This window comes from Marmota monax, unplaced genomic scaffold (assembly GCF_021218885.2).
Source record: "Marmota monax isolate L192 unplaced genomic scaffold, Marmota_monax_Labrador192_F-V1.1 WCK01_AAM20220418_F8-fsc00005, whole genome shotgun sequence".
NCBI lineage: Eukaryota > Metazoa > Chordata > Mammalia > Rodentia > Sciuridae > Marmota > Marmota monax.
Window position 1 is genome coordinate 18,850,372 of NW_026692254.1, and position 20,599 is coordinate 18,870,970.

General features: G+C 47.5%; 1 protein-coding gene and 1 long non-coding RNA gene across 5 annotated transcripts in view; one reads left to right on the top strand and one right to left on the bottom strand.

Moving 5' to 3' along the window:
* Positions 1–5,844: 5,844 nt before the first annotated feature.
* On the bottom strand, positions 5,845–19,209 carry Nr2f2 (nuclear receptor subfamily 2 group F member 2). 4 transcript variants are annotated; one of them, XM_046436336.2, is made up of 4 exons: positions 19,097–19,209; positions 18,344–18,542; positions 10,085–10,612; positions 5,845–7,316 (listed from the first exon to the last, which is right to left on the bottom strand). In XM_046436336.2, exons 2-4 carry the CDS (start codon positions 18,384–18,386, stop codon positions 7,042–7,044), a joined length of 846 nt encoding a protein of 281 aa, XP_046292292.1. In that variant the 5' UTR covers positions 18,387–18,542; positions 19,097–19,209; the 3' UTR covers positions 5,845–7,041. The 4 variants fall into 4 exon arrangements, with proteins under 4 accessions (XP_046292292.1, XP_046292283.1, XP_046292275.1 ...); XM_046436327.2 differs by lacking the exon at positions 19,097–19,209 and having other exon boundaries at positions 18,344–19,067; XM_046436319.2 differs by lacking the exons at positions 18,344–18,542; positions 19,097–19,209 and adding an exon at positions 12,132–13,244.
* Positions 17,506–20,599, top strand: part of LOC124087445 (uncharacterized) — a 69,024-nt gene continuing 65,930 nt past the window's right edge. The window contains exon 1 of the long non-coding RNA XR_009226110.1: positions 17,506–17,748. This is a non-coding gene — a long non-coding RNA (uncharacterized LOC124087445). The remainder of the gene's footprint in view (positions 17,749–20,599) is intronic.

Genomic DNA, 20,599 nt, shown 5'->3' on the forward strand with positions numbered 1-20,599 from the left:
GCTCGCCGACATATTTGCTGAGTAAACCTCCCTCGCTGTGCTGAAGGCGAATCCCTGTTGATAAATCCATCATTACTGTTCGGATTCAGGGAGGCAGCCGCGCCACTAAATTCATCTTACATTTGTAGCGCTTTAATAGACATTTATTAAATGCTTTTAGAGAGAGGCATGGGGCGCGTGATTACATCCTAGTTATAGACAGAACATAAAGACCCACGTTAACACCCATTTGCAGGAAGGAAGGAAGAGATGGGGAGGAGGTGGTAAGGCAGAGGGATGAAAGGAGGAAAGATGGGGCGGGCTGGGGCACAGAGCCTGGGCGTTATTAGCAAGGGCTGCCTGGTGGGGAGCAAGGCGAGAGCCGGGAAGTCTGGCTGTGGAGAAAAGTACCCATTCCCCTTTCAGTTCCAGGGTTTCCCTTCCTTTGCCTCCCTCAAATCTGGCGGGGGGAGGGGGCTTGTATTCTTTCTGCCAAAGCAAAAGGCAGACAGCACGGCCTCCGCTGACCCTTTCTGTCCCCAACCCCCACTCCTCTTTACATCAGGTCTTTCCAACTGCGACTTTTTGGAGCAAACTAGGAAGATGATGGAAGGGAGACCCCGCACTTCCTTCGCGGTCCCATTTAAAGCATTTTCTCTACCTCACGGTACCCCCCTAGCCACGCAGCTAGGCCAGACCTCCTGCAGCATTAGGCAAACACTCAGGCCATGGGGCAGGGAACTCTCGCTAAGTCTGAAGGGTCATTGGCCTGGCAAACTCTGCTAGAGGATCCATTCTCTGCCTGGCGCAAGGACAGAACCAGGCCATCTTTGCGACTATCTGGCCTGGGAACTTTTTCTGTACTTGTCCCATGCCCCTCGACCTTATGCTTTGGAAGCTGGGCCTGAGGGCTGACTGGGCCTCCCTGAGAGCCCCAATCCCCTGGCTTTGCCAGCTCTGTGCGGGCTCTATACTAGCCCTATCTCCCCTGGGATGCAGCCACCCACCCAGGCTCCGACAGTAGCCGGCTGGACTCCGGGCCCTCCCTGGCTCTTGGTAAGGAACACTTCCGCTATCTCAAAGTTGCCATAAGAAAATAAATACAAGTGACATTGTACTGGGCCAAAGCTCATTAGTTCGTTGTCCAGGCCTAATAAAGGAACAGAAGCGCAAATTATAGAGTTCAGCTTCAACACACGCTCTGTCACCCGAGATCAGCGTACCGCGAGCCTGATTCCAATTGCTCCGAACTTGCTGCGCAGTTCACCCCCACCACCTCCTCGCGAGCAGGAGGTTGGGTGGAAAAATATAGTTCCAAAGGGGGTAATGATCAAGCTTTTCCTCTCGGAAGCCTGCGCCACCTCATTTCCCATCAGTAATCCCAATAAAATTAACGTCGTGGCTGCAATTGAAAAGAGGAGGGCCCGCGACACTCCTGAAATAACACACTCTCCCCCAGCAAAAGGTAAAAAGCAAAACGGCCCTTTGTTCAGCTAATTAACGAAGGCCCAACTCCGAAAGCAGATGTGTTTGCTTAGCTAATCACAAGCATGTTTCTTTCAAGGAACGTCATTTCAAGGGGGCCACTGGGGGGAATTGAAGAAGGGGGATACCGCCCCCCTAGGCCCTATCTGCCTGGGGGTCTCTGGCCCCAGTCTAAGATCCAGAGGCTAAACTAGGCAGCTCATCTCTCACACCTTTCTTCCCATCGGCCCTACCCTACAGGCCCAACAGGCAGGAACCTCAGCGCTAGCCTAAAGGCCAGACCTGCAAGACGCCAAGGGGAGAAAAAAAAAGTTTTAATGACACAGATGCCTTATGAAATGAGGCAGTTTTACAATTCACTTGGAATGGGACGCTAACTTATTACAAGTGTGTTATCAGAAGGACGATAAGATTTATAACTCCGAGAATCAGCTTTACACCTTAATGACAATGGATGTTAAGGAGAGGAAATCCCTTCTCTATTAGAGATGAGAGTATCTTCCTCGTTTTTTTGGGCATTTACAGATGTATCCAGGAGGACATATTACCAAGCCCTTTGTGTCACCATATGAAGGATTCTCCCTTTCCTCTTTGATCAGGTCTCCTTGTTGGGTGAGCACCTCGCCCAGTTTTTAATAGGAGCTTGGGACAGAAAAGAGAGAGAGGAGGCAAAGGAGATAGAATAGGAGGTGGGGTAATGAACGGGTTCTCAATCCTCCAGTTCATGCAGAAAAACTATTTCCCCATCTTGCTTTACCATACAAAAGATAGCTTTCCCCTAAATCAACGCAGTAAGCAAACTTTAAAAAACTGGGGTCCTATTACAAACCAACGCCCAGCACTAACTGCTTTAAAATTACTGCATAATTAGATTTAGTTGAATTTCACCATTAATTAGGCAGCCGCACTGCAGGGAGCCTTTGAAATCTGAGAAAATGGGAAAAAATCATCTGAAGCACGTTTTTTAAACCCAACTTCAATAAATCTTGACGAGGCCTGGAATTCAGAGAGTACCTTGCTCCCCTCCCAGGCGGCTGAGAGATTGGGTCCTTTCAGGCCCCGGTAGGTGTGGAATTGGTAGTAAGGGGCAATTCCCTCTTTGGCCGAGAGCGGGGCTCGGCCTCAATCTACTACCTCTGAAGACTGGTCTCTGGAAGGTCAGGTCTGTCCCACTGCCGCCCTTGACCGTTTACAGACCTATTTGACAAAGAGGATTCTCCGGTACAGACGCTCCCCTGCCAAAGGCGCAGTCCACGCGGGCTCACGCATGTCCTGGGCCTGAGACCACCCTCCCGGAATCAGCCCCCGACTTCTGTTCGCTATCACTCTCTAGTTAAACCTCTGCCTGGAAACCCACCTTTCCTATAACTTTGACACGCAAGCAGCAAGTTCTGCCCACGTCCGGCGGGGTTCGCAGCCCACCCCCACCCCCACCCCCTAGCTGGGCTCCGGCCCGCGCAAACCCGGGCGCAGCCCTTGCATTAATGAGCTCGAGAACGGACGGAGATCTGTAAATACTGGCTTCTCCCCCTCCCCCTATACCATTCAAATATTTAAGATCATTTGTAGATACAGAGTTTATTTTTCTAGTTTGGTTCCTGGAGAAAGAGGAGACATGAAATCAACTCTCCCGAATATAAAGGGTGGAAGAGGCAAAAAAAAAAAAAAAAGAGAGAGAGAGAGAGGGAGGGTTCTGCTTTACCAATATTTTCCCTAGGAATTCTGTTGCTTTAATTACAGAATAATCGAGGACCTCACTCACTTGCCAGCAAGAGTTTAAAAGAAGATTTTCTGCCTGCAGAAGGAATGGTCTTTACCGCCCCCCAACCCCCCCCCCCTTTTTTTTTCTTTTCTTTTTAGTAACCAATGTGTTTTCTATTACCCGGCCCTGCCGTGCCTGGCAGCCCGGCGCTCGCGGTGCAATGGGAGACGCCATGTTGGCTCAGCTCATAGGACCAAGTCAAAAGCGAGCTTCAAGGCAGAGTTTCACACGCTCGAGCTCTCCCTGACCGCCCCCCGCCCCCGCCCCCTGCCTGTCGCCGCTTAATGCACATCCCAGGAGTGCCGCTCCGCGCGCCCGGCACCCCGGACTTTCCCCGGGCGCTGGCGAAATTCTGCCGCACGTTAAGTGGGGGCGGGGGCTGGGGGGCCGGCACTTTCCTGCAGCTGCGGCCAACTCCGGGCCCCCAGCCCTGCAGCCGGCCGGATGCTAACCCAGCCGTCTCCGCGGAACCAGCCCCGGACGTCGCCCGCTAACTTTCAGCCCCAGCCTCTGGCGACCCACAGAACGCGAATCGTGAAAGACCAAGGCAGGGCCACCGCGAGCCGAGCGAACAGGCTAGAATGCCCCCCCTGCTCAGTTTTTCCCCAGGTTTGTTTGAAAGTGGCAAGAAGGAGCGATCGCCCCTCTCTCTCTCCTTGGACTATTGTTGCATTTCGCGTCTAACTGGGTTCTCTCACACCCCCGAGCGCCAAGAGGAGGAGGGGGAGCGGGGTTGGGAAAAGAAATAAAGCGAGCTCAGATCAGATGGAGGAAGAAAAAAAAAAAAAAAAGCCAGCAAGGAAAAAGAGACACTTAAAGGGAAAGAGTCGCCATGTTTAGCAGCTTTTTTAAAGATCTCGTCAATTTCACACAGAACGCATTCGCTGGGTCCCAGCCCTCGTCTTTTGTCCAATTCAGTCGCAGCAAAGATCTTTTGTTCTAACTCAGCGTGAAAAGAAAAACTTTCTTTAAATGCAATAAACTTAAACCGAACTCAAGACTCTAAACAGATCCTCCTCCGGCCACTCTAAACGTATACAAGGGGTTTTGTTTTAACCGGTTGAAAATTTTTGAGTCCTGTTTTTCTACCTTAAAGACCCCAAGCTTACTGCTGAAACTTAAAGAGATTTTTTCAACATCTAGAACACATGCTTAAAGCATAATAAAACAGGGACTGTCTTTTGCTTTGAAAATCATAAATTATAATTTAATACCAATAATAATTTACAACAAATGACTGTTTACAATAAACTAACACAAAACAAACAAGGAAAAGGGCCTGTGTTTTACTTATTAGAAAAACTTCACACACTCACATGGATAGCACTTGCAAGAGGAGAAAATAAACAACCAACATAACCTCCATCTAAAGGTCAGAGATACTGTGCAATAAGAATACATACATATGTATGTATGTATATATATATATATATATATATACACACACACACACACACACACACACACACACACACATAGAAAGGAGATGAGGGTCTGATGGAGAACTCTGCTCAAATGCACAAATCAGACAGATTTTTCTGGTCTGCATGTATTGACTAGAACTGACTATCAAAGTTTAATAGACTTTACAAAATGATCTCTTTTCTTTAACCTCCTTCACCAGCCCCCACCCCCAATTTTAAGATTAAACCACAGCATGGTAAAATATATTGAAAAAGGGCAATTTGGAAAGTCTAAATAAGAACAAATTGCAAACTCCAAACACTAAGCTTTTTCCAAACCAGGAAAAGAGAAGGGGGCGGGGGCTGAAACAAATAGTTACTACTTCCAAATCAGCACATCCTGTAAAGTTTTCTTCCTTCTTTCTTTCTCTTCTTTTTCTTAATTTGGCTTCTAAAGACAAAGGATTCCAAGAGCAGTACAGATTGTATCTACACAATCTGAAATGTCCAAATGTCGATGTGTTTTTATGTACATAACCCACTGGAAAAGATTCCCTTGACCTCTGGTCATGCTCTCACAGACTGAAGGTAAAGGGGGAGGGGAGAGGCAGCCCAATTGCAAGTTATCATATATACATTAAAAACAGACGCTTCAGCACTATAAACTATACCACTGATTTTGAAATCCTCTCAACAACCACGCTAGATGAGAACCACAGAATATTTTAAAAATCACACTTACTTAAGCAAAAACCCATTGCAAACAACTGCCCTCTATTTACAATGCTGTGATTAGCTTGCTTGAACGATCTTTTGCGTAACTGTCAGAAATGTACAAAAGAGTATTTTTTTCTGATCATAAAATAGATACTGATCTCAAGATTTCTAATACTTTTCACAATACCTTCCCTAAGCAGGCACTTAAGTGTGACAAATATAAGGGCCTTTTTTTTTTCCTGGAAAATCCATTTTTAATTAAAAGGAGGATTAGGTGAATGGAGGTGGCTTACTATATCAGTGTGGCACTTCCTAAACCATAGATAAACCATTAACTTTAGCTCCCCCCCACACCCAAATTAAACAGGCAAATACACTAGTCCACCTTTGAGTAAACTAACTGAGGGGAGTAAACAAATGGAGACCCCAGCCCGCTGAGCAAAAGCTCACAGGGGCTCTGCTCGATGGAAAGACAGTGAGTGGGGACAGCCAAACAGGTTTCAGATATCAAATAATATTTTAATTTCTGAATACTTTCAATTTTCCTTGGAATATAACACACAAAGACTCGACCAAACAGTTCAGTTATTATAACTTTTACAGTATACAGAAATGTTGCACTTAAAAAAAAACCTTCAGTTTTTTTAAAACACAAACTGTAAACTCTAAGATACTGAATCAATCACGTTACCTATAAGTGCCAACAGTGTTATTTTGTCATGCTGATTTCAATGGTATTTTTTAAAAAGGGAAAATATCAACAATTATAATACAAAGGGCTTGCAAATATACAAACAGATATAGGATTTTCATAACAATTCAAGAACTAAGCGGGGGACCCAATTCAAATTACAAAAGTTCACTTTTTATTCAAAACCTCAGCATGTGTCTTGGACACATTCCTTGGCTGCCAATAAATTCCACAGTTCATTCTCTTTCTTAAAATATTTTTAAAAACCTAGGTTTGTCTTGGTGTCTTTTTTTTTTTTGGGGGGGGGGAAGGTAGGGGAAGTTAAATGTTGTATGTGGTTCCTCCAGTTCTCTAATTAGAGTGCTCAACTTCATCTAAAATTTTTGGTCACCACTTGTAAGTGCGTTTCCATCTTTAAGTTGCTTTTAAAGTTTTATGTCTTCCTATGATATTTTCATGGACTCAGTTTTAATTCTTGCAGAACATATATTTTAATGATACACAGTTTTTAAGAAGCCAAGATTATATCAAAACTTATTATAGAACCACAGAATAAACTGGTTTGGAACCAGAAAAGTACAAAAAAGAACAGCTAGAGGTACATAGACACAGGACAATTAATAATTTGGAAAAAAAAAAGACTTTCTCCATTCTGCTAATTTTCTCCCAATCTCCTTAAATGCACTTTTAGCAATATTTTTTCAAAATTTTACCAAAAAAGAAAAAGACTAATTTCCTTTTTATACAAAAATGATAAGTAGCAAGTTGTTCTGACCAACACAGGAGTTTTTTTTTTAATGCATTCTGTAAAAGTTCATTTGACAGTCTTTTTTTTTTTTTTTTTTTGAAATTCACAGTCCATTAAATTCTTCCCCTCTCTTCTTTTAGCAAACTTGTAACATCCTTTTATATCCTTTCTTAACAGAAGGAAATTAAGCAAACAAACCAGTCTTTTGCCTTTTCTTTCACTGTTTCACTCCCCCTTCTTATTTTGATTTATTTATTTATTGAATTGCCATATATGGCCAGTTAAAACTGCTGCCGGACAGTAACATATCCCGGATGAGGGTTTCGATGGGGGTTTTACCTACCAAACGGACGAAAAACAATTGCTCTATGACTGAGGAGGAGACCGTGCGGAGGGAAGGGAGGCGAAGCAAAAGCTTTCCAAATCGCGTTGGCTGGTTGGGGTACTGGCTCCTAACATATTCTTCCAAAGCACACTGGGACTTTTCCTGCAAACTTTCCACATGGGCTACATCAGAGAGACCACAGGCATCTGGAAGAAAGTTAAAAAAAAAAAAAAAAAAGAAGAAGAAGAAGAAGAAGAAGAAGAAGAGGAATTCAGTCATCAGATTAAGAGGTTTGAAATGGGTCACATGAGATGTGTGTACAGTGCTATGTCAAGCTGCCCCTATAGGAGTTGGAGCAAATGTCTATACTCTGAAAATTTGGGGGGTAGGTGAGTATATATGTGTGCATGTGTGACAGGAGTGCGGAGAAAGCATGAGATGGTCTTAGAGTGTTTGCTTTAAAATAAAACATACCTTAGTGTACTATATGTCTTTCACTGACTAAGACCTCAGGCTGGGTTACTGGAAGGCCCAAGCAAAATGCATTGGGTATATCGGGACCCAGTCAGTACACAGACAGAAAAACAGACAAAACCCAAACTACCAGCGCTCCTCCCCCTCTTCCTCTGTAAATAATAGTTTGGCTTATAATTATATAGTAGTGGTAGTGGGGCAACAACCTGGCCCAGCCTCAAGTAATGGCGTCCACAACCCAGCCTCAGATTCTCCCCAAAGAGGGCGACTCATTTTTCTCCAGTCTTTGAAACTGATTTAAGTGGCCCTTTAAAACTGATCTTGTCAGTTTAGTCTATTGAAGGGCAGCCATGCAAACTGTGATCTCTCTGTTCATTTGAGCTGTTTCTTTTCCCCCTTTTCTTCTTTCTCCCTTTTCCCCCACCCCCTTTATTTATTTATTTTTTTTAAATCCACATCCCTCTAAGAAGCACCCCCTCCCTGTTATCTTCAGGAAAACACTTTTCTTTTTCTGATACGTGAAAATACAATAAGTGCCTTTGAAATGAGAGGCTTCTTGGTGAAGGCAGTTCAGGTTGTGACCTGACCTTTTGGGGCTCCCCAGACAAGACTGGGGTTAACACATGCATATTGTGAATCATTAAAATAGATATTGGAAAACAGCAGCCACCATCTCTACCACTAGAACCATAACACATGCAACCTCCTCAAATGTGTCTACTACTCTGCATGTCCACAGAATGCCTAGGTGTCTGTGGTCAGAAATTAAAAGCTGTTTGTCTAGGACTCCTTCTCTCAGCACCACATCAGTACTGTGTGTCTCCCTCTGAATCAGATAACAGGAACCTTTATCTCTTTGTGAGGCAATTTGCATTCTCCACACAGGCCTCCACATTTTGCAAATAGTAATAAATTAAACTGTTACGACAGTATCAGGCATTTCTTCCCTTGAAAGACCAAGGGTAAGGCAAAGAACTAACAATGATACCAAGAAATTAATAACTATTCCCACCTTCTGAGACTATGGGATGGGTGTCAGGTTATAGAAAGTGAGTGAAGGTGGCCCTGGGTCAGGGGACTATCCTGCCTGGACATCTGCATTAGGTAAATGTTCTTAATCTGACAGGCTTCTGAGAAAAAATAAACCAGATCCTAGCTTCTCAATTCAGCAGTTCCCTGCCCAGATACTGCCCTCTAATTGATTACCTAAGGACTTCCAAAGGCAGGATTTGGGGTGGCTGTCAGGGGAGACTTTATGTGAAAGGCAGTAATGTATAAAAGAGGGTTGAGGCTGGAGAACTTGCAATAGATTCTGCTAATGACTTGGTTCTCCCAGACTTTGAAACAATAAGGATCTCTCTCTCTCTTTTTGCCACACAAACTATACATCTCTTCTAGTTCCCAAATTACAAGCTTAAAAAACTGTAGTTGGTGATGAGGTTCCAAGTCCTGCAAATGTCCAAATGTTGTTATTCTTAGTCGGGAACCCTTTTCCCCTCTCAGCCATGACAAAGGAATCAACTGACAACTTAGTACAAGAATGTGAAGGGAGGGGGTAATTTCCACCCACCTGGGCTATGCTGAACTCAGCCTGGAGGCAGCCAAAAGGCTCAGGTGTGGCCAGAAATGGAAAGTCAGGCACTTTCAAAAATCATTTGGCCTCAAGAGTTAATTAATATCAGATCTATTACTCACACAGGTTAGACTACATGCAAACTAATTATATTTCATAATGCAGTCAATGATGGTTTTATATCATCAGTAACATTCATATCCAGCCTAAGTTGGCATATACTTGGGATTGTCTGAAATTGCCTTAAGTGTTTGCCTGGGCCGGGGGAAACAAGAGGCCAGATACTTCAACCCCCTGCAGACATTCTGGAGTTGTGATGGTCCCTTTCCTCTTCTTGCCCCTAATGACAGCTCTTCTCTCCTCCTGGCAGTCTGCATTATTTTAATGAAAATGATTTTTGAAAATTGCTGCCCTCAGGTTGAATTTGCCTGAAGCTCAAACTCCTACTGAGTTAGCAGGCAAACTTCTCCCCTGCAGGGGCAAACTTTCTCCTACAGGATGATGCCATCTCTGATCCAGTGCCCAGGGGCATCTCCTAGAGGCCCAGCTAGGGTGCTAGAGAAAGCCAGGGACTTGAGGAGATTCCCTGAGGGCCAACTAGCCCAGAAGGCCTTAGCTCAGGGAGGAAAAAGAGGGAGTGCATTCTAGTCTGGTCACTGCAGGAGGGGAATAGGCCTGAGAGGCTACCCTGTAGCCCATTTGGGGACACTGTATCTGTAGCATCCTGTGTGCAAGCAACTCTTCTTCTCTAGCCAGGCCAGGTCTGGTGGTGCTCAAAAGCTATACAAAGTTCCCACTTTGAGTTACATTCCACAGTTTGACCTTTTGAGGGGGGAGGGTGGGCTTGCCCTGGTAACTCCCAAGTTCTCTAGGCCCTAATTCTGCACTAGGACTTTCTGAGCATGAGAGGACAGGGCTTCTTCCTACCTGAGGTGAACAGGACTATGGCCTTGAGGCAGCTGTACTCGGCAGAATCGACGTGCAGTGCCTTGAGCTTCTCCACTTGCTCTTGGAAGATCCGTATGTGGTCCATAAAGGCGACCACCCGGTCAGCAGACATGGGTGAAGCGTGCAGGCCAGCAGCGGCCAGAAGCGGGGCTACGTGGAGGGGCATGGAGCACTGCGCTGCATTCAACACGAACAGCTCGCTCCAGGTGAGGCGAAGCAGGGCCACCTGGTCCGTGATCTGCAGGTCAGGGAAGAAGGGGATGTTCCGGGCCCACTCGACGGCGCTGAAGAGCATCCGCGCGGCCAGTTCGCAAATGTTCTCGATGCCCATGATGTTGTTAGGCTGCATGCACTGGCTGCCGAAGCGCGACGTGGGATAGGGCTCAGCGCGCAGCAGCAGAGAAATATATCCGGACAGGTACGAGTGGCAGTTGAGGGGGTCCCCGTTGGTCAGTGCGAACTGCCCGTGGGTCGGCTGGGTGGGCGGCATCCTGCCCCTCTGCACCGCTGCGGGGAGGAAAGGAGATACTCCACAGTTAATTATCAGCCTGTGTAACCCGGCAGGATTTGCCCCAGCCCGACCCCCAAGTGCCCCAGATCCCTAGCAATGAAAAAACCAGGCAGGCCTGCCACAATCCTGGGAGTCGTTGGGCCCTGGCAACATTCCTCTCAAATCATCACCCAGGGAAGCCCTAAAGGTCAGAGTTGCACACTTGCATCCCAGGCCCGCTCCGGCGGATCTGCCTATACCCAGAATTGGCCACTTTGCCTGGGGTCCCTGGCGCTGTGGGCGGGATGTAGCATTCCGGGGGCATCTTTCTTCTTTACTGCTAAACAGCTGATATTTCTTATTGATTGGAGGAGAGGGAGCGGGAGGGGCGAGTCTAGGGGGAGGGTGAGACGCTTTTGCAAAAGACACAAGGGTTTTTACCCCCAGACGGCCTGTGGTCACCCCGGATCCACTCTCCACAAACCTTGCAGCCCCAGCCCCAGCCCCAGCCCGGCGGGGAAGCCCGGTAACAGACGAGCAGATTGTCGAGGTCTGGCGTTTGCCTAATCAGTGTACACGGAGAAAGAGACGGAGGGAGAGGTCGGGAAGAGAGGCCGACTACGGCAAGAGGAAGCCGGAGAGAGGCAGGGAGCTGGCTGCGGGCGCCGGCGGAGCCCGGGAAGGGCCCGTGAGGGCCTGGGAAAGGCGGCGAGGCTCGGGCTCCGGCTGTTATCCGACTCCGGACCGGGAGAGTCGCTCTCGCAGAAACACAAAGAAACCCCGGCGTTGGCTCGCCCCAACCCGGAGCCCGCGCCCCGCACGGAGCGCGCCATTGGTAGAGCACTGCTCGCGGCGCTTGGCGAATTTTATATCACAAAGACCCAACTCGCGCAGAGCGAAAGCAGCCGCCTAAGGTCCCTCGACCACCCTTTCCTACTCCCTATAGAGCTCTCCTCATTTCAAAAGTGAAAGGAAAAAGGAAAACAGCTATTTTTTTTTTTTTTAGCAGAACGTTAATCCACGGAGGGTCACATGAGCTCTGCCCAGGCAGCAGCGTTAATACGGCGAAGTGCATAAAATTGCCATTTGTAATTTGAACCTCCTGTACAAAAGTACAATCTCAGATTTTTTTTAGAGAGGGTGGGGGCTAGGGAGAGGAGTGGGGAGGAGGGACATATGTTGAACATGCAGGAAAAACAAGGGGACACAGAAAGAGGAAAAGAGGGAGAGACCAGGCTTTTAAAACAACAAACAACAACCCATCCCTTGTAGAAGGGTGAACTCGAATGAACTCGCAATCAATGCAAAGGAAATGAAAACAGCGCGAAGAGAAAGAAGGAAATCAGTCTGCCAAAGCATGCGGATTTAGGGGTATGGGTTCCAGTGCAGAACTCGCTTCTAGTTATAAAACCCCTTTCGACTGCAATATGAAGAGAAGAGCTTGGGGCTTCTGTGTCCTTACCCAGAGCAGGCTAATCAAACGCACCCAGGGCCCCGGGACCCCGAGTGAAGGGGGAAGAAATGAGAGGCCGATACCTTCCCGTCTCATGCCCACTTTGAGGCACTTTTTGAGGCGGCAGTACTGGCACTGGTTGCGGTGGTGCTGGTCGATGGGACAGTTCCGGTTGGCGCGGCACGTGTAGCTCAGGTTCCTCCGCACGCTGCGCTTGAAGAAGCTCTTGCAGCCCTCGCACGTGAACTGGCCGTAGTGCTTGCCGCTCGACTTGTCCCCGCACACCACGCACTCAATGTGCTGCTGCTGTTGCTGTTTGTCGCCGCCCGGGCCGCCAGGGCCGCCCTGGCCGCCAGCCGCTGTCTGAGCCGGTGTGCTGGCCGGGCCCCCTTGGCCAGGCGTCTGTGGCGTGTGCGGGGCGCCAGGCGGCGGGCCGGGCACGGGCGGCGCCTGCGAGGCCTGGCTGCCCTGGGAGCCGGGCACCTCGTCCTGGGGGTCGCGCCACGTGCTGACTACCATTGCCATATCTATGGGGGCCGAGTCCGGACTTCCTGCTCCCCTGGCTGCGGGCGGCGGCGGGGTGGCGGCGGCTCCCGGGTCTCGGGCTCCGGCGCGCCGCCTTTTGTGTGTGCGAGGGTGCGAGAGGGCGCGGGAGGGCGCCCCGGGTGGCTCAGGGCTAGTTGGTTGAGGTTGGTTAGTTTTTCCTTTTTTGTTTTTGCTTTTGCAAAGTTTTGTCGATTGCTTGTCTGGCCCGGTGTGTTTGTTTTGTTTGTTTCCCTCGGCTCAGCTTTGTTGGTTTCGGGGGGTTTCCGTCGGGAGGGGAGGGGAATGGTACAGGAGAGAGCGAGTGGGAGCAGAACGTGGAGAGAGAGGGAGGGGAGGGAGAGCTGCAAGTCGATTGTCTGGCTTCAAGACAGAAGTAGAAGGCAAAAAAAAAAAAAAAAAATCTCTCCAAAGATCTCGCTCGCTCTCACTCTCTCCCTCCCTCTCTCGTTCACTCACTCGCTCTCAGATCTGGTGTGCAGCCGAGGAGTTGGAGGAGGAGGAGGAGGAGGAGGAGGAGGAGGAGGAGGAGGAGGAGGAGAAGGAGGAGGAGGAGGAGGAGAAGGAGGAGGAGGAGGAGGAAGAGAAGGAGGAGGAGGAGGAGGAGGAGGAGAGGCGACTGTCCGGGGGCCAAGTCCAGGGCAGCCCACAGTCAGCCATTCAGGAAAGCCATCGAAATCTGGAGGACTAGGAGAGCGGAGGCGCCGGGCGCGGGCGCGCCCAGGGAGCCAGGCAGGCCGGGGCGGAGGCCGGCGGCCCGCTGAGTGGCCAGAGCACTGCCCGGGTCCGGGGGAATCAGCATGAAAGTGGTCCGCGTCGGGCGCTGCGCGGCGTCGTCCTGGCGCTGGGCCGCCGCCGCCGCCTGTCCCGGGCGCCCGGCGCGCGCCTCGCTTGCTCCGGTGGCCGCTGCTCTCAGTTGCTTGGTGGAGGCCGCTCTCTGCTCCCTGCGGGCCGCCCGGGCCGCCGCCGCCGCCGGAGCCGCCGCCGAAGCCGCCGGGTCGGGCCCGGAGCCGCCGCGTCTAGCGCCGCCGCCGCCGGTGAAGTCGCTGCTGCCGCTGCTGCCGCCGCCGGAGCCGCTGCTGCTGCTGCTGCCGCCGCCGCCTCACACACATAGGGAAAGAGTCAACTCGCCGGCGGCGGGGGAGAAATGATAAAAGAGAGAAAGGAGGGCAGATCACCACCTAGAAGCACATCCTTCGTGCGCAAAGGGGGGAGAAAAAGACCGAGAGAAAGAATGAAAGAGGGGAAAAAAAGGCAGTACTGCAACCAGAGAAAGGAAGCAACTCGGGGAGAGGAGGAGGAGGAGAAGAAAACACACACGCGCGCACGCACACACACACCGCGGAGAGAAAAGAACAGAGAATCAAAGTGATCAAATATGCTAAAAAGGGGGGCGCGGGAGGGAATGCGATTTATAGGCGCCGGGGCTGGCAGAAGTGGCTTCTCCGCGATCAGCTCACTGAGCTCTCTATATAGTGAACTTTGACACGACTGCTGCAACTTAGCGCACGTTGCCATGGCGACGGCGCGCCTTATAAGGCAGCAGCCGGGGTTGGCCTGGCCAGGCGCGCGCGCGCCGCCCCCTCGCCGTCATTGGCCGGAGCGCAGCGGCCCCGCCATGGCGGCCGTGGGCGCAGCCCGGTCCTAGCGCGAGCGGTGTCCGGATCGCTGCGCGAGGAGCGCGGGGGATGAAGGGGGGCGGGGACCCGGTGGCCGCGCCGCCCCTGCCGCCGAGCGGGGGATGGGCCCGCGCCGGCCCAGGGAGCGCGGCCCCCGCTCTCTCAGCACCTCGAACCCCAGGTTTCCACCCGGGCGGGGAGAGAAGCGCGGCGCGCACACAGGACGCCTCTTAAAGGCTCCGCGAGAAGCTTTGGATGGAATAGAGGACTTGCCTCGCTCAACTTGGCAATGCCACAATATCCACCGCTTGCGCACGGCCCGGAACTCTCCGCGCATCTTGGTGCCCACGATGCCAAAGAAAAGGGAAAAGTTCCCTGGTTTCATTTTAGAGGGGCAGGGAGGGGAGATGGGAAGGTGCCACAAATTGAGCTTGCAGTCATTTTCCAAACGAAATATTTGGTCAAATCCGGGTGATGGTAACCCCTTCTCTTAATCAACTCTGATCATTTGCTCGGTTGATAGCTCATTTTTGTTTGTTTATTTTTTTGGGGGGGGCATTCAATGTCCGTCTCCTCCTTGTAGAGTTAACATTTCACAGGTTTATGGCCTGACATTTTAATTGCTCAAATAAAACATCTCCGATGCTAAGAAGCAGAAGTAGAGTTCATCTTATTGTCATGATGCAATTAAAATAAATTTCACTCAACTTTATTTTCATTTTAGCTAGCTCACAAGCCAACATCCTGCCACACACCCAGTCGTGGTAAAGGGAAAAGACCATTCTGCCCGCTGATGGACAGGCGGAGGCATCCGCTCAACCTTCCCTGTGCACACCCTCTCTACACACATGTAAGCGCACATGTATCAGATACACATTTGTCAATGTATACAGACAAAGACTTCCGCTACTATGCTTCTAGGTTATAGAACAGTTGAGTACGAACGTCATTGTTCTTCAAGTTCCTTTTAAGCATTCTTATAGTCATTAAAACACACCCAGAAATTCTTCCCCAAATTGGAAATAGCAGTACAACTCACAAGAACCACATACAAGCCATATTCTACTTCAAGAGAATCACTACAAAAAAGAACAACTTCATAGCCTATGCCTTCCTACTCAATGTGCTAAAATCATTGACAGTGTTGTGTTTTTGAATTCCAGGGTGTTTGGTTTTAAACATCAAACATGTAGAATCACTACCTCAGACCACATACTCTATTGCAGTAATCTTGCTATTTGATTATGACCAGTCAGTGAATTGTGATTAGTCCAAATTTATACAAGAAAATTATGTTTCCATCAGACACTTTGCACAAAGAAAAACTGTAAACTTGTAAGCCAAACAGGTTTATGAACAATTACAATATTTTGCACAAAAGATGCTAAGCTCCAGGGAATAATGAATGCCATAAAGAGTAAATTGATGACTTCGGAAAAGCATCCTTGATAGCTCAAAAAATTCTGAAAATATTTTAAAAAAATAAACCATACACGTAATTGACATGTTTAGATTACACTTTGTTTCAGTGTATTTTACATATATTGGCAAAAATCGAGGTAAGGATTAAGTGCAGATGTGAACAGAAAGGAGCTGGTTTTCAGAGAATCAAAAATTCCCTTTAAACTACAACCTTGAAAACCTCTTAGCCTTGTCTTTCTTCGCTGAAATAACATATTTCACTAAGGTTTCAGGTGCTGACATTAATTAAATATTTAAGAAATACCAATTTATAATGGACACTGAACTATCATAAACATGGTATGTAATAAGACTGCCACAGAGTGAAACTAGGCTGAAATTTTCAGGCTGATTAGAGACACAATATAACTTTCTCCTAAAGAGCATAAGAGATATGGAAAAGAAATCATTTCAGAGGGAAAGGTTTGGGGATTCCCCCCCCCCCTTTCAACTCTATGATTTGAGGAATTATCTAATGCTATAATATCAGAAGTTTAGGGGCAAGCTCAGTCATATAGTGGGACTGGGGTTGAGATATGAAATCTAATGTGTATTCCCATCTCAATTTAATAGAAGATGAGAATAATTGATTATAGGGAAATTTTAATCTTGCCTCTTGAGTGTGGACACTTCCATAGCAAGATCACTTTTTATACACATATGAGATGATGATTTTGAGGAAGAAAAATCTTCATTTGGAGATTTTTTTTGGGGGGGGTGGGATTTGAAGACTTTGATGGCCTTGTATTGAAAATGAAGAATTTCCCAACTATCTCTCCTAAAGGATTGGAGCCTGTTACATGTACGAACACAGGGCTACCATGAAGTCAAAGGAGTTTCACTCTGTATTTTAGGACCCCTTTAGTTATGGCAATGCTGGTTAAAAGCAGGGATAATCATAAGAATTGTAATTAATTTTATTGCATGGAAGAAGAGATAGCCGGCTAAGAAGAAAAAGGATGTGGAAATTTTAAAATGTCCTCTTCAGAGATGCTTATTTGCCTTAACTCTAAGATCATAAAGTTCTCAGATTAAAAGATAAATATCGATATATTGTTATTATCTTTTTAAAACCCAGCCTAGTCTTTTATTGCAAATGTAAATTTATTTTAATGAGAGGAATGGCAAGCATTAATTTGGCTGGTGAAAGTTGGAAAAAACATTTGTCTTAATATGGGGGGGGGGACCCAAACATCCAGGCATATGATTTTCTTGCAGAAAGTGACCGAATGGCCTGTAATTCTTTACAGATTAAATCACAATATGAATACAGACCCCAGCACATTCGGAGTTTAACTCTGAACTCAGTAGAAACCAGTTCCGTCCACCAGGATTCATTGAATTCCTCCTTTCCCCCAATCTAGTCCGTGTGTGTTTTTCTCTTCCACCACACTGGAGCTCCATGAATAGGGAAAGGGGCTTCCATTGTGTCCCTCTGAACTTCCAAGTCAATGCAATTTTTAACCACTGGCTTGTGGTACTTTGAAAATCACCAGGGGCTGTCAGAGTTGGGTCCTCTGAAAAATTTACAGTGCTAAATCAGAGCATATGCTGGGAGGGAAAAAAATTGCTTAAGATTGGAGCAAGTACAGTATCTGTCTGCCCCCTAGTGTAAGAGTCCTCTCTGCCTAAAATTCAACTTTAAAAGAAAAGGAGCTCTTAAAGGGAAACGACTTTGGGCTCACGTAGGCATAGGAGAATGAAACTTCTGTACATTTTAATCTGAATAATTCTTCAGGATTTAAAATTAATTGGCTCTGGCTTGGTTGGGCTGTACTCGGATCTCGCCGCCTCTGCATTTCCTGAGTCACTGGTGAAGAGGTGATGATTTTTTTTTTTTTTTGAACTGGGTTTATGTGCGTCCCCCTCACCCCCTCCTCTCTCTCTCTCTCTTTTTTTCTTTCTCTGTCTCTGTCGTCTCTCTCGCTGCCTTTTTAAAAATGAGGAACCATTCTCTGAACGTTTTGGACAGAGCACAGAATTGCTTCTTAAGTCTGCCCAGCGCGGTTGCAATAGACAGCAAAAAGGTAAACGTTTGCCTGAAATCCGCACGTCAGCTCCACCACCCCGCCCGATGGTGAGTACCCTTCTCCTTGCGATTCTCCTCTTAGCTTAACCGAGCGCTCGCCTTCCCGAACCGCGGCCGAGGGCGATCCGCAGGGTTTTCCTCCCTCCTTCCCTGCCTGCCTGGCTGTCAGTAGCACAAGGTTGCAAAATGAAGCGCAGAAGCAAATCGAACAGTAAATTCTGATACTTGGTGCGAGCCTAGCAGCTCCTTTGATAGAAAACCGAGTCGTCTGCTGCTTGGAAAACCAGGCTCATAGGACCGGTTTTCAGTTTGCTCTATAGAAAGAAATGAGTTTGAGAAGACAGGACAAGGAGATGGAAGGCACCGCAGTCTTTATGCTTTGGTTTAATCATATTTTGGCAGCTTTGCGATTGTATTTTCCCCCTCTCCTCCTTCCATCACTTCTACCACACACATGTAATAAAATATGGCAATGCACTGAATTGACTCTGTTCCCCCTTCCCCAAACCCCTTAAACCACAGTCCTAGGCATTTCACACACATTAGCAAACCGATTTTCTGAAAAGCCCCAAGTCATCCCCAACCCCACACAGCACAAGGAGAAAAGAGAGAAAGAGGAAAAAAATACTGTAAGTAAACATACCAAAACCATATTTGCCTTGTTCAAGGTCCCAAACCGCTTGCATCTTCCTTCTAAACTGGAATAACTCTCCTTTAGTTTGGCGGGTGAAATAAACGCTTTGTTGGCCCTCTGAAAAGATGTGTCTTTGATAATTAAAGAGAATCTCCTCCTCGGTGTTTATCTAAGCGATTGTGCAAACTGATAAAAAGTAGGCACTAGCCTGCAGGGAAAAAGAGGAAAGGTGAAGGGAGAGATCTTCCACCTCAAGGAAGTGCTTCCCCATGTATTAGGCGCTCCCAGCCTTGGAAAACCCTGCACACTAACTTTAGAGAGACAAGGTTTCAGGGAGCTTTGTACATAACTGCTGAGGAATGCAAGCCTCGCCTTTAAGAAAAAAACCCCCAAACCGTAGGTAGGAGATGTCTGGAGTGATCCTTGTCTCTCATCTCATTCCTTAGAAGGAAGAGTGCGTTGTTACACCTTGTTTGGGGCTGGAAAGACGAGACTTTAAAAACACCCGTCCAATTGAAAAAAATCTCCCAACTTAATGAGTTTAGTCGGAGGCTGGAGCAAATGGCTCAGTCTTAGCAGAAAACCGCCAACAACTCTAGGCGATATTGCAAAGCAAGACGACCGGAGGCACAGCCAAAATTCCACTGTTTGGGGTCGAGAGGGATGGAGGCTAATCCTAAAGCAAGTTGGGAAAAAAATAGAGGTGGGAGAGGAGGGGGAAAAAGCAGCAGCCTCGGAGACTGGCAGACAGGCTCCTCTCACCCTGGATCAAAGATAGAACTTGAAACAGGAGGGCAATATTTTCCTAGGAATCTGCTGGAATCCTCATTTTCTACTTCTAACTCAAGTCCCCCCAAGTGATTTTTCCCTCTCCCCTGTGGATCAGTGCCTCCCTCCCCTTTCTGGTGCCCATTCTAGAACTTTCCTGAAGAGGAAATGATTTCTTTTTGGGGGGAGGGGTTCCCCATTTCATGCCTTAGTATAATGAATGCTTAATTCACCCCTCCCTTCATCACTCCCCAAGATGAATAAAGGAAGCAGGAATACAATAACTAGCAAAAATTTAGGATAAACTATGCTGCCTCTTGCTGTTTAATACAGTTTTAACTAATGGATTTTTTGTTTTGTTTTGTTTTAAGAGAAGAATAATGGGGAAACACGGATCTTTTATTTTAGGAAACTGTTATGGTAAGATGTATGTCAGACTTGACAAATGGAACTAACGCTCTTGGGCTGCTTCTTGTCCTTGTCTTAAACAGGAATTAAGTTAAACACAGTGCTGAATGTTAATTACATGTTTACTGGCTAATGAAAATTACAAATGGTTTTGCCACCTCAAACAATGATGAAAACTCTGAAGACACTGTAATTATATACTTTGAGGGAAATAACTCAGAATATTGATCATAAGAAGTGTAAATCTTTTTAAAACTATTCATTAATACCATAAATATGGGCTACAGAAGTTTTTTCCTTGCGGTTTGTCTCATCAGTTATACTGAGTGGATGGATGGTAAGGTTCCTCTGGGGAGGTGGTGAACTCGTTCTCTTACTAGAAGGAGGCCACTTGTGTAACTCAGGGGTGCCCCCTCCCTTTCGTCCTGCCCCCTTCAACCCTAGTTGAAGGTCGCAGGATCTTTGAAACTGAGGCCCGGCCCAGGGCAGGTGAAGGTGATCACAGTCGGGCCTCTTCCCTCTCCTGCACTCTTCTTTCTTCTCCCCTCTCCCCCCTCCTTTTTTTTTTTTTTTTTTTTTGCCAGGTCTGATCGATGACTGCCTTCCCCAGCCTGGGTGCCTGTGGGATAATCTGGCATTCCGGTTTCCTAATGGAAGAACAATTAGACCAGGCAACTCACCACAACCTAGAGATGCATCCCTGACAACTTAAAGTTCTCTCCTTCAGAGGTGGTTAGGTCAGGTCACTGCAAATGAAGAAGAAGGAAAAAAAAATGGGTATGGAGGTGGCTATTGGGTAAGGTAGGTCAGGCTGCTGAAGCAGAACTGGTTTCCCTGGGTTTAGGAGTGATATTTTTTGTTGTCATTTTGCTTTAACTTTGGCCAGAGCTGTAGCACTGGTGGCCACTCTAGTCTTGGTGGGGGGGTCAAAGGTGAAGCCTGCACTAACCCTAAAAGGCTGGCAGGGCTGGTCAGAAGGCCAAGCCGGTTGGGGAATCAAGATTGTTAGCCTGACTAGCTCTTCAGAGGGGGTGTCTGTGAAACTAGCATGCAGGGAGCACAGCACAGAGTCCAGGTTTAAAGTGGAAT

Coding starts and splice junctions, on each gene's coding strand:
- Nr2f2 (XM_046436319.2), bottom strand. CDS start 12,573: ATGGCAATGGTAGTCAGCACGTGGCGCGACCCCCAGGACGAGGTGCCC. Junction 10,613..12,131: donor AGTGGGCATGAGACGGGAAG/GTATCGGCCTCT, acceptor TCCTCCCCGCAG/CGGTGCAGAGGGGCAGGATG. Junction 7,317..10,084: donor CATAGTCCTGTTCACCTCAG/GTAGGAAGAAGC, acceptor ACTTTCTTCCAG/ATGCCTGTGGTCTCTCTGAT.